The sequence below is a fragment of the Sminthopsis crassicaudata genome, chromosome 6 (genome assembly GCF_048593235.1).
Source record: "Sminthopsis crassicaudata isolate SCR6 chromosome 6, ASM4859323v1, whole genome shotgun sequence".
Taxonomy (NCBI): Eukaryota; Metazoa; Chordata; class Mammalia; order Dasyuromorphia; family Dasyuridae; genus Sminthopsis; species Sminthopsis crassicaudata.
Genome location: NC_133622.1, coordinates 196,623,477 through 196,642,855, shown reverse-complemented (window position 1 = coordinate 196,642,855; position 19,379 = coordinate 196,623,477). Strand labels below are relative to the sequence as shown.

The following is a 19,379-nucleotide window of genomic DNA, read 5'->3' as shown; positions in this document are numbered from 1 at the left end:
CTAGCTGCCCCTTTAAGTAATTACTTTAGCAGTCCCTACCTCACAGCCTGTGGTGAGGGTCAAGGGAGATCAATTTATGTAAAATAATTTTCAAATCTTACATTTTTACACAACTGGGAGTTATTAATACTGGAGCTGAACGTTGAGGTTCAGGTAGAATTCAATAGTGAGTGAAAAAAATAGTTACAGCTGGAACAGACATTTTATATATATGCAGATGTATATATGTACATAACATGTTAATCTACAAGAATTATATATCAGATTTCTATGTATAATCAAATGTAATATATTGTTAACTTTACAAGTTATATGTAATATACGATTATCTTATATAGCATTGTTGTAATCAAATTGCTATGTGTAATCAAATGTAATATATTGTTAACTTCACAAGTTATATGTAATATACGATTGTATTATATAGCATTGTTGTAATTGTGAAATTAAGGATCAACAAACACAAACATTCTAATACATTGGAAATACACACATTCTTTTTTTTTTTTTTTTTTTTTGGCTGAGGCAATTGTGGTTAAGTGACTTGCCCAAGGTCACACAGCCAGGAAGTGTTAAGTGTCTGAGGCTGCATTTGAACACAGGTCCTCCTAACTTTAGAGCTGGTGCTCCATCCACTGCACCACTTGTAGAATATGTCTTAGGTCTGCTTGACCTTATGCTGTTCAATATTTTTTTTTCAGTGACTTGGACAAAGGCATAAAACTTATCAATTTTTCAAATAACAGATCTAGGAAAGATAACGATTATATTATATGACAGGAAGGATCTTTCCCAACCCCAAATATTTACATACTAGGGATGAATCTAATGAGAAATGTAATAGGCATAAACATACTTATTCTTGGATTAAAAATAAATCTATTTTGTTAGTGTAATATGGGGAGCATGATGAGGCAACAGTATATCTGAGAAAGATTTGGGGGTTTTAATGAGCTGCAAGTTCAATATTAATGAACAGTTTCACACTGTAGCCAAGAAAACGAATTCATGCATTGAAAGAAGGTATAACTTCCAAGAATAAAAAGGTGCCCTGCCCAAATTAGATTACTTTTATAATGTTGTATTTAGTTCTGGGGTCCACATTTTAGGGAAGACTTTGATAACTGGAAAGCATTCAGCAGTGGGCACTTTGGATCATAAACCACTTTCAGATATTGCCATATGAGGAAATTAAAAAAAAAAAGAATTGGGCTTACTTAGCCTTCAGGAGAGAAAGCACATGAAAGAATGATAACTGTTTTTAAGTACTTGAAAAGCTGTCATGTTTAAGAGGAATTCAACTTGTTTTGTTTGGCTCCAGAAGGCAGAACCAGGTTGGAAGAGTGGATGCTGCAGGGGCAAATTTAGCTTGATGTCCAAAAAAACAAACACACTTCAAACGATTAGAATGGCCCAAAGGTATTCCAAAGGTTGGTTCAGGAACTGTAATGTCTCCTCTTTAGAAATCTCAATGCTTTGGGATCATTTGTCATGTGTTTTGTCCTCAGGATTTTTTTTCCCCCGGCTATTGGTTTGACTAAATGGCTATACCAAGAGCTTGCTTAACTCTGAAATTCTAAGACTTGAAGTCTTGGAGTTATGTGGGATTTATCTTTCTTCCTCAAACCAAAATTCCAATTCCTAAATTGTATTTTTCTTACCTTTTAAGAAAATTTTCTCACGTTTCTTTCAATTTTCAGAGCCTTAGATAATAGCTAATATTAGGGCCACTAGGTGGTGCAGTGGAAATAGTGCCAGCCTTGGAATCAGGAAGACTCATCTTCATGAGTTGTATTACCTTTGGCAAGTCACTTAATCCTACTTATCTTAGTTTCTTCATCTGTAAAATGAGATGGAGAAGAAATGGAAAACCATTCCCCTATATATATCTTACATATATATATATATATATATATATATATATATATATATATATATATATATATATATATATATATATATCTTTACTGAGAAAATCCCAAATGGGGTCAGAAAAAGTTGGATATGACTGAAAATGATTGAACAATAACAATTTTTATATTTTTAAAAATATAACACTCTGTGACAAGTACTGTGCAAGCACTTTACAATTATTATCTTGTTTTATTCTTACAATAAATCTGATTTTGTTTCCATTTTACAGATGAAGAAATAGAAGTAAACAGTTTTAAATGTCTTGCTTAGGGTATACAGCTAGGAAATGTTTGAGTCTTCCTGACTTCAGGCTAGACACTATCCATTGTGTCACTTTGTTCACAATAGATTTTTGTTACAATAGATTTTTGTCTTGTCTCTCCATCTTCATTCTCTTTCCACTTTATGATTGCGTCCCAAAAAAGTTTTCAGAGAAACTTCCTTAAACATAGATATGACTATAATTATTTTGCTCAAAAATCTTCAATATTTCTTTATTGTTTTCTAAATAAAAACCTAAGGAGCTTAGCTTGATTTACAAAATCCTTTATGTTCTGGAGACTTCTGAAGACTAGCCTTTCTAGTCCTGTAACACTAAATTCTTCCACATGTTCTATCTTCTAGCCAAACTGAGCTACTCTTTGTCCCCTTGAACATGTCCTATTTTCTGCTTTTATGCCTTTGTTCAGAGTATTGCCTAAACTTAGAATTTTCTTTCCTAGAGCCCTTCCCCTATCTCTGATTGATAAAATCAAAGTCTTTTCTGACCTTCATATTTGGAAATTATCTTCCTTTCATTGGAATTCTCATAGATTTTAGTATAGCAATGATATATTTATTTATTTTTTAAAACGTATTCTATTTTTCCAAATACATGCAAAGATACTTTTCAACATTCATCTTTTTTTTTTATTAATAGTTTTTATTTACCAGATATATGCATGGGTAATTTTACAATACTGACAATTGCCAAACCTTTTTTTCTAATTTTTCCCTTCCTCCCCCCCCCCACATTCACCTTTGCAAAACCTTATGTTTCAATTTTTTTTTCTCCCTCTCTCATTCTCCACCCTCTCCACGACAGCAATCAATCTGACCTAGGTTGAACATGTACAATTCTTCTAAACATATTTCCATTTGCCATACTGTACAAGGAAAATCAGATTAAAAGGAGAAAAAAACAGGAGAAAGAAAAAAAATAAGCAAACAAAAAACAACAACAACAAAAAAAGGTGAAAATGCTATCCACATTTAATTTCCATAGTTCTCTCTCTGGATGGCACTTTCCACCACAATTCTATTGAAATTGCTTTGAATCACTTCATTGTTGAAAAGAGCCAAGTCCATCACAGTTGATGATGAATTACATAACATGAAAAATTTAAAATGTCTATTTTGTATTATAATTAAGTGGTCACATCTTACTTCTATTGGATTGTGTCAGAGGCTTTGTTGTTTCATGCAAGGATCACTAGAATTGGGGTCAGAAAGTTTGGGTTAATTGTGTTCCATGATGTACTAGTTGTATAATTGTGGGCAGTTAACTAGACAGCTCTGTGGTACAGTGGATAGAGTGCTACCTCTGGAGTCAGAAGACCTGAATTTAATTCTGGTCTTAGACACTTACTGTGTGTGACTCTGTGCAAGTCACTTAAACCTATTTGCCTTAATTCCTCATTTGTAAAATGAGCTGAAAAAGGAAAAGGCAAATTACTCTCTTGTCTTTACAAAGAAAGTCCCAAATAGGGTCATGAAGATACTGAAATATGGTTGAACAAAATCTTTAGCGTGGGGCAATAATATTTATGTTAAGAGGTCTAAATGGAATATTATATACGATGCAGGCTTGTCAGATGTGGCACCTTATTTCCCCTTCCCTCCAAAAGGAGAAGAAAATGTTAACAGGAATAGCAAGAGTGGATGGTAAATCCAAAAAGTAAGCAAGGTCAGGAGACATTAAAGAAATTGTATCAGATTTTAGGAGCATTGTTACCCAGTTTGTCCAATGGGATTGTTTTCTTCATGGATAGAGGGTAATTTTTGTTCTAACCCTGACTGTAAAGTGGAGTTTATTAGCTCATTTATTTTTTAGATAGGGCCAGTCATGGCCAGTCTGCAAGAATGGGCATGCTGGGACTTTGTGTTCTATGGAATAGTTTAAGATTAGAGCAAATGGCTAAGAGCCCAGGTAGTTATGCTACAGAAGTGTCTTTTTCCTCATTCCACCCTTTGTTTTGATACCAGTATTTTGGACTTAGGTTAATTCCTAAAATATGAGTCATGACTCTTTATTTGAAATATGTGAGTGAAATATAAAAGTAAATAAAATCCCATATAACTGTAGTATGTTATATAGTTTCTAAGGAACTACCCCTCTCAGAATGTTACCCAAGGTTTGAGATATTCTAAGGATTAAAATTCTCTCAAAGCCATACCTCATTGACCCATACGTATGTAATTAAAAAAACCCCAACTATTCGGTCAGAAGATACATTAGTTCAAGTAAAAGCTACTTCCTTAAATAGCATAGTAAATAAAATAACAAAAGTACTCAATGCACACCAGGTATGTATTCTTCCATAGGTTAAGATATACTAATGATACGTAATATGATAATAATACTATATTATAATAATGTGATAATAAAGGAAAGGTATATATGACTAAGGAAAATGCCTGTATGATTAGAAACCATGACAGAACGTACACATAGGGAACTTGTGAATGGCTATGGGATATAATATAAGGTCATGTTCTCTGGTGATAGCTTCACATTGCTTTCAGTTACTTTCTATTGGGTATCACGTCTCCATTTTCTCCTGGGTATATGACTCTGCTGGCCTCGTGTTTGCGAGGATCATTGCATTGATCATTGCTGCCACTGGATTCACCTTTTCAGAACTACCTTCACCTCCAGTCTGCTAGGGTATAATAACTAGAAAGCTTCTCCCTGGCAGGTGGGCTGACAGTTATTTGCTCTATGAGCTATCATATCTAAGTAAAGGGCTGCTGAACAAAAACCAGGTGGAGGGTCCTCTAGATCAGTGATTCTCAATCTTTTGTTCTCAATATTTTTACACTTTAAAAAATTACTGAGGATGTATCCAAAGAGTTTTTGCTTATGTGGCTTATACTTATCAATATTTATCATATTAGAAATAAAAATTAATTTTGAATTCATACCTCTGTGCAAATTTCAGAGACCCCCTGGTATTCTCTGGACTACACTTTAAGAACCACTGCTCTAGATAATATCAAAACTTTTTTTATTTCTTGTGTCTGAGGCTGAATCAAAGTCTAATCTCTGAGACAACTTTCTGATTTAGGCAGAGAAATTTCCTACAGTTCCCATTTGATCCTTTATGGGGGTCATGTGTCACAAAAACCAATTTTATAGGACTCTGCCAAAGAAACTCTATAGGAGCCAAGTGAAAGTTGGATTATGAGTAAGTTGATTTCTAATATCCTCTCAGGATTGGAATGCAAACAGGTTTGACCCCTGAAAAAAGTGAAGGAGTCAAGGTCATTATTGTCTGTCCACCTGGGTTTTCCCATATTTTTTTTAGTAGCATCCCTTCCTTTCCTCAGATTTGGTGCTATATTTTGGCTGGTGAAATCTTGCTGTCTTTCTACACAATAACAACCTTGTTACTTTTATTTTACTAGAAGTTCCTTGAGGACAGGAATTATGACTAATTCATATCTATATCTCCTTTAATGCCAGAACAGTGTTTCTTTGGTAGGTACTTTATAATTACTTCTTGCATTGAACTGAACACTGTTTTTGAGGAGGAAGAATATTAGAGTGTTTTAAAGCTAAACTTTAGAAGATTATAATCCATATCATGAAGTATTAAAAAAAAAGACTGGGAGGGCCTTGGAAGTTCTTCTAGTGACAAAGCTCATCTAGACAGTGGGTTTCCTTTGTTTTGTTTGTTCTTCAATTATTTCTCTTATCCATTCCTCTTCTAATAATTAGTGATATTTCTACTACTCAGTCAATAATACTGAAAAATGTTTCAGAATTGTTTGTTTCTTTTAAATGAAAACACTCACCTTCTTTGGAGCAAGAGCTTCCTCATACCAAGGGGTCAGTTACACTAAATGAAGCTTGGAAACGAATCCTTTAGAAGCTATTCTCCTTGATAGTAATGGAAATGTATCCCCGGTGGAGTTGTGTAGAGCTGCTGGAGCGTGAAATTTTACAATATTAGTCATCTCCTTGTCTTGGGGAGGCTGTTTCTTAGATAGCTTTCAATGTGTGTTCAGTTTTAATGATCTTAGCAAGAAGCCACTGTGCTTGAACAAATTCAGAAGTGCTAGATATGCATGGTTAAGTCCTTTATCTATGGATTAATAAGTAACCTCCATTTTAATTGGCTGATTGCTGCTCTGTACCACAGTTCCTTTCTGTCTACTCTCCTGAGCTTTCAGGGAGTTGTCTCATCCTTAAAATGTCAGGAACGACTTGGAAATTCATTGTACTTCTGGAAATGGTCTGTTCTGGAGCAGGAAAATATGCATCTCAGTCTCTTCTGAGAGGTAGGATTGAGATGAGCCACGATAACAAATATCTTTTTGTGGAAAGGGTTTTTCTGGAAATATGTGCAGGGTTCTGGGATTTTTTGGCAAGAGCTCTCTTGGGGGAATGCAAAGGGCAGATGTTTAGGACATGAGCATTGCTGACTTTAATTATGTTATGCTTTATTTTACTTAGTAATTGATATTTGAACTAAGAATGGAAGATTCAAGGTGAACTTTTTTTTTTTAATTTCTTAGTAAATCTACAGTAGTTTCTATCATCTAGATGTACTGTTCAGTTACATGAGTTCTAGTCATTTAATTAAGAAAATAATCAATATTTTAAAAATGTGAATACCTTAGACAAATGTCATATATCAACCTTCTGGAAAACACGAAATTTATATTTCCTCTTGCTTTTTCAAATGACACCTTTTCCTTAAAAAAAAAAAAAAAAAAAAAAAGTGGTCCCCAGCAAATTGCTTCCTGATTGTGTTGGTGTAGCCCCCAGAACCATTATGATTCTTGGCTTTGCTTCAGAGAGTTTCACTTCAGAAACAGTATATTTCACCTTTAAAGCATTACAAAAATTATTATAAATGCCATTCAAATGACATTTTTCATTGTTTAAAGATTGCCTTCTGTTCCAAAGGAGTTTGAATACAGTAGAACTATTTAAGAGGAGGGAGTAACAGGAGACACATTGTGGAACTCAGGATTCATAGACAGGTTCTAAGACAGGCTGTTTGGTTGTTATGATAAGTCTAGGACATTGAGGCTGACCTTCAGTTTTTTTGCAAGTGAAAGACCATTTTCTATGTCATTCCAGGGGGATCTGGCAGAGAATTAGGTGTCTTGGTGGATTGATAGTTGGGTCTAGAATGCAGGAGATGCATCTTCCTGAATTCAAATCTGGTCTCAAATACTTACTATTTGTGTAACCTTGCCAAGTCACTTAACTCTGTTCATCTCAGTTTCTTCATCTGTCAAATGAACTGGAGAAGGAAATGGCAAACTACTCCAATTTCCTTGCCAACAAAACCCCAAATGGGATCACAAGTCAGACAGGACTGAAGGGGCTGAACAACAACATAGCAGAGACTCCCACATGAAGTGTTCTTCAACTTGTATCAAATTTCAAAAGTGCTTATTTCTCCCATTTCCTTGCTTGAAGATGTCTTCTGTGTTTAATGCATTGTGCAGATGTACTGGAGAGCAAGAATTTTATAAGAAATCATGGTCCTTTTACTCTAGAGAGTAAGCTATCTTTAAGAAAAGAAGAAGCATGAAAGAGGGAATGTTCTATCCCTAGTTGAACTCCTGACTTTTTTCTCCTTTCAAAGCCCCCAGACTCTGTCTGCCTTAATTATTTTGTGCTTTCTACAGGAGAAGAGATCCATGTAAATGGACAAAGTTATGTGGATAAATTAAGAATGTCTGATACTATTGAATGCCTTTCCTCACAGTTTTATTCCCAGCCTGATGCTTTGTTTTATTAACTGACAATGTGTTTATTAAGGGCTATTAGAAAAGGATCATAAGATTAAGAGCAAAACTGGTCAACTTATGGTACCTAGAGAGCTGAAACTCATCCATGATTCTCGTTATATAAAGAGGATTCGAATCTAGTTCTGACACAGTGTTGCTATTTTTTTTTTTCACACAATATCAAGCTACCCCTCAGAGATACATAAAAAAAGAAAACCCTACACTAAATAATAAACTTGGTGGGGGGGAGAAGGAAAGATTAAGCAGAAACAAATTTTTTTTTCCTGTTTTTTTTTTCCAGATTCATTACTAATTATTTTTCAAATAATTTCAAATCCTTAATAGATGTCAGTTGGATGAAATGCTAAGTCAGGAATAAAACTGTCAGTTAACATTGTTAAGATAAATAATGCTTTTAAACCTTAATGTGCTATGAAAATGCTGATACTTTTATTATTATTTATTGACAAGAGAATTAATTAAGCAGAGAACCATTTCTGCTTGATGTAAACTTAGAAAAGTCTCCTCTGAAAGAGGAGGAGTTTATTAATTTATGAACTGAAGGGCACTAAATAAATACTAAAATCCAGTTCAGCTTTGACATGCCTGCCCTTTTTAATTTGGGTGATCATTTTTGGACCTAGTTTATTTCTGAAAGCTACTCTTAAAGACTATCATGGTACTCATGCCTTTTGAAAAGGCATCTGTTAAGTTGTGTTTTATGCTGTGGAAAGGAAAGAAAAATACACCAGGGATGATATAAATTAGGTTATATAGATCTCTTAGACCATGACCAGATTTTTCACGTGATGGTTTTGATTGTCTAAGGAAGTTTTGATTATTTCAAGATAAGGACTCTGTTTGGACTCAGTTTTATTTGACTGATTCACTCAAGAACTAGAGTAATAACCCAAAATGGTAAATACTTTTAAGTGGATGGCATAATCAGTAGAACCCTACCCATACACTGGTCAAATGGATTTTGTACTTTTTGATTCAGGAGGGTTCTCTGCAGGACTCTGGAATGTTAGGTAGCTCACTATGTGTTCATGCTTTCCCTGATCTGGGCCCCTAGGTCACATGTGTGGAAGGAGTGCAATAGACAACCAGCCTTGGGATTATTTGGGCCATTTCAGTCGCATTGTTGGAGGAAGTCCAGTTGAAAAAGGAGCATATCCATGGCAGGTGAGTAGTAGACAATGACTTTCATGGCAGGAATGAATGGCTTCTTAGAAAAGTTTGTCATATCTGAGAGGCTTTCAGAGAGTTTGGGGCCAGTTCATTATTCTGAGAATATGCTCAAGTATTTGTGTCCTAGATGGTTCCTGAAAAAACAAAACAAAACAAAACAAAATGCCATCCTCTGTTGTGCCTTTGTTCTTTTCTTTTTAAAAATTTTTTAAATATTTTTTTCAAAATACATGCAAAGATAGTTTTCAACATTTGCTTTTGCAAAATCTTGTTTCAAATTTTTCTTCTTCTCCTTCCCACTCCCCTCCCCAAGACAGGTTAAAGATATGCAGTTCTTCTAAACATATTTCCGTATTCATTATACTGCACAAGAAAAATCTGATCAAAAGGGGAAAAAATACAGGAAAGAAAAAAAAGCAAGTACACAAACAATAACAATAAAAAGGGTGAAAATGCTATGCTTTGATCTCCATTCAGTCTTCATAGTTTTCTCTGTGTGTACAGATGGGCACGTTCCATCACAAGTTTATTAGAATTGCCTTGAATCACCTCACTGTTGAAAAGAGCCAGATCCATCATAATTAATCATTATATAATTTCGTTGTTACTGTATGTAATGTTCTCTTGGTTTTGCTCACTTCACTTATCATCAGTTCATATACTTTTCTGAAATAAGAATTTCTTACGAAACAATAATATTCCTTTACATTCATACATCATAACTTATTCAGCCATTCCCAAACTGATGGGCATTCACTCAGTTTCTAGTTCCTTGCCACTACCACAAGCATTTTTGTGTGACTTTGTTCTTGTTGGTTCCTATAACTGGAATGCCCTTTCTCATCTCCCTTTGACCCTATTCCAAATGTTTACTTTGTCCATTCTTGAAGAATGATCTCAAATTCCTTCTTGTTTATGAAACCTTCTTTGATAGCCTTTGTCAGGAAAAGATTGTAATGTACCCTTTCCTGCTTCAGGCCTTAACTAGTATTTGGTTTACACTTTTCTCATATACTTTTCATGCATCATTTTAGATTTATAGGATCTCAGGATGACAATTTATAGCCAAAAAGGCTCTAAAATTTGATTTCATAGTTGAGAAAAATGAAGCCCAGAGAAGTTAAATTATTTGCTGATGGTCACATAAATAGCCAATGGCAAAACCAGAATTTGAAGTCAGCTCTGCCAATTGCAAGCCTAGCACTCTCTGCAAGCCTGCAGCATACTGTCATTTGTAACTATGTCATATATCCCTGACAAACTGTGAACTCAGTAGGGTAAAGTGACTTATTTATTTCTGTATCTCTCCAATACAATCCTTTCACATAATAAATGCTTCTGACATTTAAATATATCTGAAATTATTTCCTTGTTGAGTTATATTATGCAAATGGATGTAAAATATAATCAAATCAAAATCAGGTAAATGTATATATTTAGAATACAATTTTTAATTTTTAAATAAAAATTAGTCATATTCATGGCAGAAATAGGAAAGAAACAAAAATTATAAACATACATATTCCAGAAAAAAGAGAAATAGATGTACAATGGTTAATCTTATTCTCTTTATGATGTTTGCAGGGAAGTTAAATAATATCTCAGAAAACACAAAGCAAAACCAAATTCCTATGACTTAAATTCCTGATCCTCTTGACTGTTTATACTTTGAAATCTGGGGTGATCTTGGAGGAGCAGGAAAAGGTCTGTTCTTTCCCCGTCTATTTTCCCAAAGGTGCTCCAATATTTCCCAAATATTGAAACTTTGGTATTTTACAAATTTTTTTCTTCAAAATATAAGCATGATGTTGCTACATAGGTTTCTGCATGCTGCTTTTTTTCTAAATCCAAAATAAGCCATATTTTAGGGTCATGTGTATTTCTAGGAAATGGTAGGAAATTCCAAATATAGGTTAAAATTGCCTTTTTGTTTCAGAGCCACCAAATTGGCTTTTATATCCAAGAGAGTTGGTTCACATTTAGTAATTTCCCTTGAAGGTAGGATGAGAAATGTAGATAAAGTATAAAACAAGATCAGGCTAAATTTCCAAAAGGTGATGGATGGGCAGTGGACAAAGCTATCTCATATGATAATGGAAACCACACTGTGGAAATGTTAAAGTTTTAGAAACCAGCACTGATCATTGTTATGTAAGCAGAACCCAACCCAGGAGTGGGGTGGTATCTGAAATACCCTAGCCCATAATTCCCATTTGTACTTCTTGTTTGCAAGACATTTTAGTTGCTAGGAATATAGAGTAAAAACACAAAACACTTCTGATATTCAAAGATTTTACATCTTACTATGAGGATACATTTATATTATATATATTTAAATAAAATTTTTTGGTGGAGAGCACTAACAGCAAAGGGAGAATCAAGAAAGGCAGTGTGTAGCTCTTGACCCTTGAACTTAAACCTTGACAGAACCTAGAGATTACAAAAGATAGATGAAAGTAGAGAATATTCCATTTGCTCCTCTGAGCAAAATCATAAGAGAAGGATCAAATGCCACATACAGTGAGTAACAGGAAGACCACCTTGGCTAGAACATAGATTGCATGAGGAAGAGCAATGGGACAAAAGTCTTGGAAAATAGGCAGGGAGTCAGATTATGAAGGGCTTTAAATACCAAAAAGGAGTTTTTCTTGAGATCAAGTAGCTTCTTGAGCAATGGTATGACATGTTCATACCTTGTTTCTACTATGATTTCTGGGTTACTAGTTTGGGACTTATTTAGTTTCTGGACTTTTAGGTTTGAGGATTTCTTGAATGTAGTTGTTCACTATAGCTCTTTTTACATGTAAACATTGTTTGATGGAGAAAGTAATTAGAGACCAGGAAGACAGCATGAGAGAGTGGAAAAAAGTACTTTTTTGGCTGGGTTCCAATCTTGTTGGTATCCTTACTAGCCATGTTATCTAGGGCAGTCATGTAACTTCCTTATCTTTAAAATAGAATTGAATTAGGTGATCTCTAAGATTCTTTCCCCCTCTCAATCCCTCTTTCTATGGTTTAAGAAATTCAAACCACTTAGTGACTGTAAGAATGGAGAGAAAAGGATATATAAACAGCCACTGTACTGTTAGATTAGATAAACTCCACAACTTATCAGACACTGTGGGAGTGAGGGAGAGAGGGAAGAGAGTAGGCTCATACTTAATGATTTCCCTTGAAGGTATAATGAGAAATGTAGATAAGGTACAAACCAGGAGCAGGCTGAATTTCTGAGAATTGGGGCCCTCATTTGTGGAGGTGGGTGAAGGACTCCTCTCCCAACCAGTTTATATGAAAATCAAATGAGAATAGGAAGAAAACTTTGCATCCTGTAATGTATTCTCAAATGAAAGACATTGTTCTTATCTAAAGTTTTTGTCCTCCAGGTGTCTCTGAAACGAAGAGAAAAGCATTTCTGTGGAGGAACTATCATCTCTGCCCAATGGGTGATCACAGCTGCTCACTGTGTCATGCATAAGTAAGAAAGGACAGTCTCCTGGTTGGAGATCAGCTGGTATTTCCCCGTTTGTCATGTAACTCTTGGCCAGAAATAGAGGAATGCTAGAATTGGTTGTAGGGAACAATATGATCTCACATAATGAGTCTCCTCAGGGACTAGGCCAGGTTCTTGCACACACAGATATTTAGTCAGTACTGATTAATGGTGATAGCCATTCACTACCTGTAGTCTTTTGGATCTCTGTGGTTGGTTGTTGTTCTTAACTACTTTTCTTCTCTATAGGGACATGAAAACTTTTCTGAATGTTACTGCAGGAGAACATGACTTGAATCTGGTAGAGCAAGGAGAGCAGATCCTTTCTGTGGATAATATCATCAGACACCCTTATTTCACACCCAAAAAACCAATGAATTACGACATTGCCCTTTTGAAGATGAATGGCGCATTCAAGTTTGGTAACCATTTGAGGCTAGAGAGGATCCAGGTTGCCATGTTCTGGGCATGGTAGTCAAGGTCTTGAGTATGCTCTAAAGCTACTGCTCTTGGTTGATAATTTTTCTCCATTGTAGTCCCACGTTTGTAGAAGGTAAAGGAGAAGAAAGCTAAGGCTTTCTTTGGCTCCAGTGTTTCTCTGGGAGATACTTCACCTGTTGGCTTTTCACCCTGATGATAATTGAGGGCTGGGGAATGATGCTTGCCAATGGGAGTATCATAATAAATGAAACAAATCAAAGCAAATCTAAGAGGCCCTGGTTCTTAAGATTAATGATTAGTTTTTAAAGGTTACGTTAAAGATACAGCTGCATTTGTGTGTCCTGTCAGGGAGGCTAAGTCCTGGGTGTTCTGTACAGGCTTGGACGAGTCCCTCTTGTCATTTCCTACAGGCCAGTTTGTTGGGCCCGTGTGCCTTCCCAAACGGGGGGAAACTTTTGAGCCAGGATTCATCTGCACCACTGCAGGCTGGGGCCGTCTGGAAGAGAGTAAGCAGCTGTATCCCATCCCACTGGATCCACCAACATCTCAGTATAATAAGCATTTGCACCTAAGCAATCTCTGTGTGAAAGACTATGGGGTTCCAGGCTCTGTTAGATTTTTCCTTTTGTTTTTGTCCCTAGATGGCCGCCTCCCTCATGTCTTGCATCAAGTGGACTTGCCCATTCTGACCAAGAGGAAGTGCGCATCTATGCTGTTAACTTTAAAAAGGCCCATCAAGGGCAATACACTTCTCTGTGCTGGTTTTCCAGATGGTGGAAAGGATGCATGTCAGGTGGGTAAGGGAAAGCAGAGCCTGGCTTGATAATAGTTTGAATTCTCATTCTTTTTTATTTTCCCCCGGGAGAGATGGATTCAACAACTCTTCATGATGACCCTGAAGGGCCAAAGAGTTAGAATCAGAAGCTGTGAGTCTGGGGGTTAAATCAGAGCTAGAAAAGATCATTCAAAAGCATTTTTAGATTGTTAATTTGATCTCTTTCTCTCCAGTATCAAGTGGTGGGAGCTAAACATTATTACTCATCTCTCACTTATAGGATAATTTTTAATAGTTAGAAAATGCTTATTTCTTTTTTCCAAAAACAAAGATTGGCCAACTCTCTTATTTGGTGACTAAATTATTCAGTTTGTGGATTATTTTGGCCATTGCTTGCCACTCTCTCCCTGTCTCCTTTTGACAAGTCAACATTCATTTATTTAGCACCTAATATGGCCAAGCCTAATCCTAAACACTGAGCCATTAATCTTAGGGTGATTTCTTGCTTCTTGTGTGTCAGTTCTACAATTTGGGAGGGATGAAATGAAGGAAACTTTATTTAGGAAGACTTATTCCTTCCTATGGTTCTAAGAAACAACTGGAGGAAAAAAAAGAGTGGAAGTGTAAAACTAGAATCAGTTTTGAGGATTATCTGGGTTTTTCATTTATCTAGACTACCCCTTTTCCTCAGAACACCTCCAGAGTTTAAAGAGACTTCTTGGTCACTCTTATAGAAGTCCCAAGGAAAAATATGGAAGAAGTTGTTAGGTACAGATGCTGACATTAATGACAAGAGTTTCTTTTCCTACAGGGTGATTCAGGGGGCTCCCTGATGTGCAGGAATAAGCATGGGGCCTGGACTCTAGCTGGTGTGACTTCCTGGGGGATGGGATGTGCTCGAAGCTGGAGGCACAACTGTCAGAAAACTGCCAGTTACAGAGGAACTCCTGGGGTCTTTACAGACCTGACTAAAGTGCTTCCCTGGATTCACAACACTATTGAAATGGGTAATAAAGTCACTGTCTTATAGAGACCCAAGTTGTAGTGACTCTTTTGATAAGGGCAGAGAATTTGTGGGTTAAAAGTTGAGACATAGAGAAATTGAGGGAAGGAAGGCTCCAGATTATGTTTTTGTGCCTCATAGAGCAGATAGGAATTATTTATTCTCAGCATGTTTTTCTAGAATAAAATATATTTAATGTAGATGTTTAATGGGAAATTAATGATAATTTAACCATTAATTTAAAATTTTTTAAATCAGTCCTGTAGTAATGATTAGGAATACATTGATTTCTGATATTATATTGTACCTTCCTCTTCAATTAAGTTTGCAAGATTCCTTGCAATAAAATGAGATTGTTGGATTAGAATTTTCCAAGGTTTCTTCTATTCCAATGTTCTGTAACCATGTGTAGATGTCATAACTAAAGCCTGTGAATAGCTATATTATCTGTTGATGACTCTTTGATCTACCTTTTCCTCCTTTGGTTTCAGAGATACTACACTTTCCTGGTCTTCTTTGGAGTCATTCTGTCTTGGTTTCCTATCCTGGATCATCATCGTCCTCTTTGTCACCATTTAATTTGGGTGTTTCCTAAGAATCTGTCCCTCACCTTCTTATCTTCTATCTCTATAGTCTCACTGATGATCTCATCTACCCCCATGACTTTAAACAGCATATCTATACAGGGGACAATCAGATCTACAGAAATGGTTCTGATTTTTCTTTGGAGTTTTATTCAGCTTGGATCTCCAAGTGCTATCAGACTTTTCTACCTATATAACCCACTGCCAAGTAAAATCAACATACTCCAAACTTAATTCACTATCTTTTCTTTTTTCTTTCTTATTTCTCTCAATGGCAGCATCTCCTGTTCTCCTAACTTTAGAATCAATTTAACTCTTCTCTTTCCCTTGCTTCCCACTTTAATTAGCTACTAGATTCTGTCTATTCCATCTGGAAGGGAGTGAGTAAACAACAAACTACTTTGATTTAGGGCACTGAATTTAGAGGAAGTGGACAGCAAAGACTTTTAATCACATAGAAACAATAGAGTTTAGCACTTAGTTATCAAGATTAGATAAAATACAACTTACTGGATGGTAGACTGGAGTAAGATCCTTACCATTCTCCTCCCCTAACCTACAGAGCTACTCAAGCAGTAGCTCCATTATGTTATGTCAGGATCTCTACCTTTCCCTCATGGGACTGTGTTCTTTCTTCCCTAAGGAGAGGGCATCTTACTTGTTGCCTGCCTTTGGCATGTAGTATTTGTTCTATTATGGTGTTCTTACTTATAGTTTTTAAATCCATTCGATATATTTGTTCTTTCTCTTTTGATTCAGGCCCTCATTTCTCATTTGGAATTTTAAGATAATTGTCTAACAGTTATCCATTTCCACTTTTCTCCCCTCCAATCCATCCTTTCCACTGCTTCTAGAATAATCTTTTTTATTTTTTTTTTAATTCCTAGATCTGATCACATTTTTCTTGCTCAAAAATCTTTAGTGACTTCTTGCTTTTTTTCCACGAGTAAAGTTTAGACTTTTTTGTCATTCAAGGATCATTACAACTCAATGTTCCCTTATCTTATTTCCTAAAACTCCCCTCCAAATAACATACTTTAGTCCAACTGGATTAGAGGCAGCATGGCAGGGTAGATGGGGTTTTGAACTTGAATTCAGGAAGGTATGGTCCTATATCTCATCCTACACACTACTTGTTTGAATCTGAACATGTTATTTGACTTTTTTCTCCCTCAGTTTTCTCATATGAAAAATAAGGGGTTGGACTTGATATTTATGGCTCCTTCTAACTGTAAATTTCTAATCCTATAATAAATCTCCCCCTTTTCCTTTCCAATATAGAGTTTATCTTACGATCTCTGTGTCTTTTTTTAGACTGTTCCTTCTTTCAAGAATGCTTATCCCTCCCACTCTGTTTAACTCTTACCTATCTTTTAAAGCCCAACTCAAATACTATTTCATGAAGGAAGCTTTTCAAGGAATCCAAAATAATTCTTTAGAAGAGAAACCAGGTCTTAGTTGGATGTAATATGTGTTTTGTTCTGTCTGTGGTGGTGGCCAAATAACAACAAAATCCTATTTATATAGTTTAAAATAATGTCTTATATTCATTATCTCATTTTAATTTCACAATAGGTTTGTGAGGCTGGAATAGAGATATTAGATGACTTTCTCAAGATCATACAGCAAACAAGACATCTGAAATTAGAACTTGTTTCTTAAAATATATTCTTTTTCTTCTATATGTGCTTTTGCCAATTTGACATTTAAGAAACATATGTTAAAGGTCAATTTTAGAACCACAATTCTTGGAAAGGTATAGTTTGGATACCCATGGCAAGAAGGGTGCTGAGTCAAAAGATGGTCTAATGGAAAGAGTACTGGATTTAGAGTGGGACAAATCTCAGTTTTGTTACCTGTGGGATCTTGGCCAAGTCACTTAAACTTACTGAGCCTCAGTTTTCTCATTCTTAAACTGGGACTCCTTCTAGCTTGAAAGCTATGCTTTCATGATCCTATGAAAATTCTTTATGTGTAACATTCATTTCACAGAGCTGTTGTGAAGTTCAAATGAGATAATACACAAAGATTTCTTTGTCAATATTAAAGTACTTTATAAATATCAATTGTTAAATTGTAAAGTATTATAGAAATATACAAGATTATTATTTTTAAGTTATATAGATAAATGCAAGATTATTATTCATTATTATTATTATTATTTATTGTATGATTATTATTTCTGAGACTATTGGATGGATTGGGGTAAGATTTTTTCATAAATATGGTTGTTTTAAAAAGCTTTCTCTTTCTTCACCCAGGGCAGAGGATGAAAAGCTCTGTGGGTAAGCAACAGCTCACTGACGAAGTTGAAAGAATACTGTATTTTTAGTCTGAGGACCTAAATTCAGATTTCTGTGCAGACACTGACTACCTGAGTAACTGTTGGCTTTTTATTTAACCTGCGTGGGTCTTGTTTTTGTCATCTATAAATCGAGCAGATTGCCCTGGGTAATCTCCGAGGTGCCCTTCTGTTCTAAATCTATGACCCCAGGAAACAATCAGCTCATCTATATTTCTGATTATTGAAGAAGAGTCCCCTTGTAACTGGACAGATATCTGTTTCTAGTCCCAGCAAGTTTTGGGTCAGGATGGCCTCCCTTGTCCTATGGGAGAGATGGAAGGAGTTAGGAAGTAGTCTGTAAGGATTGATCATGAAGGGGTGGTGTACAGTCGCTTCTCGTGTTCATCTTACTCTCTACCAGGTGGCCCCTGCAGGACTTGGCATAGATGCACTCAACAGGAACTAAGCTTCAGTACCCTTGTCTCTCTCCCTTGGCACCAAATGCGCAGCCTCCCCACGCAGTCTTAGCTAGAATACACAATGTCACCAGTAACACAAACCTAGAGCTCATAGCTACAGCTGCAGCAGTTTGTTCATTGTTTTTTTGTCCAAGTAGTGCTACTTATCACTGGCCAATGCTGCTCTTCCTTGACTTCTCTTCCAAGCCCTGTGCAGTGACCAAGATGGGCAGCTCTCAGGGCCCGAGGGGCAGCTCCGCTTCCCAAGATATCCCCATCAGTTCTATGGAAGTGATGAGTGAGTCAGCACCATTCACCTGTCCCCTTTCCCAAGTTCGGTTGCACCTGTTGGATCATTGTCATCTTCACTTGCCAGGGAAAAATCAGCACTTTTTTATTCACTCTGTGTGTCTCTAGGTTGTGTGTGTGGACCGTGTATGTCATAGGGCAGATGCACATCTGGCTCAACTTTTCCCACTTGGATGTGGAATTTGAGGAATTCTGTCGCCGGGATTCCCTGTCTGTATATTCATTAGAAGACAGGCTCATTGGTGAGTGGATTTCCCCTGGAGTCCTCTGAAAAAACCAGTGCCTAAGGAGCATTTGTGTGAAGGGAAGGCTTGGACTCATTGGTGCTCAGAAGCCCTGATGGTTTATGGTATTAACAATGCATTGGCTTGTGAGCACGGCATTTATGTCTTTACACTTTTTTTTTTCAACCTGAAAAGTGGTGAGTGATGCTTTGGGAGATTGGGAAGAGTAGGGAAGCAAAAGTTTCTAAATTAAAAAAATGCAGGTTTTTTGAATTCGGAATTTATATTAGCAAGACTATAATCAGTATTGTTATGGAAATGAAACATGAGATGTGCTTTGATTGTCAAGGACTAGTATTTATGCTGATTGTCACATAAAGTCTCCTATAGTCCTGCTAGCTGAGGGTCATTATGGTTCCAGCTTGTTGTAAGGATTCTGAATCCAGAACCCAGTTTTCTAACCTCTTTTTGGTTGTGTTACTCTGGATGTGAATTCAGGGAATGTAGATTTGAATCATGGCTATATCCCTAATGACCTGTGTGAATTTTTAAGCTTTGTTGGATCTCAGTTTCTTCATTTGTAAAGGGATGAAACAAGATGCTACTTTCTATCTCTAAATCTCTAGTTCTATAACCCTTTTGTGACTGACTGATCCAGACTCGGTGATTGCTCTACCTTCTTTGAGTGTGGAGAGAA

The 19,379-nt window shown here is 36.1% G+C and overlaps 1 protein-coding gene across 2 annotated transcripts in view; it reads left to right on the top strand.

Annotated features, from left to right (window-relative positions):
* Window positions 1–6,274: 6,274 nt before the first annotated feature.
* OVCH2 (ovochymase 2) overlaps window positions 6,275–19,379 on the top strand; it is a 43,264-nt gene continuing 30,159 nt past the window's right edge. Inside the window, exons 1-10 of one of the 2 annotated variants that reach the window (XM_074272389.1) lie at window positions 6,275–6,456; window positions 8,999–9,108; window positions 12,498–12,589; window positions 12,854–13,026; window positions 13,456–13,551; window positions 13,687–13,838; window positions 14,632–14,827; window positions 17,669–17,692; window positions 18,357–18,447; window positions 18,567–18,700. In XM_074272389.1, coding sequence (XP_074128490.1) covers window positions 6,369–6,456; window positions 8,999–9,108; window positions 12,498–12,589; window positions 12,854–13,026; window positions 13,456–13,551; window positions 13,687–13,838; window positions 14,632–14,827; window positions 17,669–17,692; window positions 18,357–18,447; window positions 18,567–18,700 — 1,156 coding nt within the window. In that variant the 5' untranslated portion in view covers window positions 6,275–6,368. The remainder of the gene's footprint in view (window positions 6,457–8,998; window positions 9,109–12,497; window positions 12,590–12,853; window positions 13,027–13,455; window positions 13,552–13,686; window positions 13,839–14,631; window positions 14,828–17,668; window positions 17,693–18,356; window positions 18,448–18,566; window positions 18,701–19,379) is intronic. The other variant, XM_074272390.1, reaches the window with a different exon arrangement.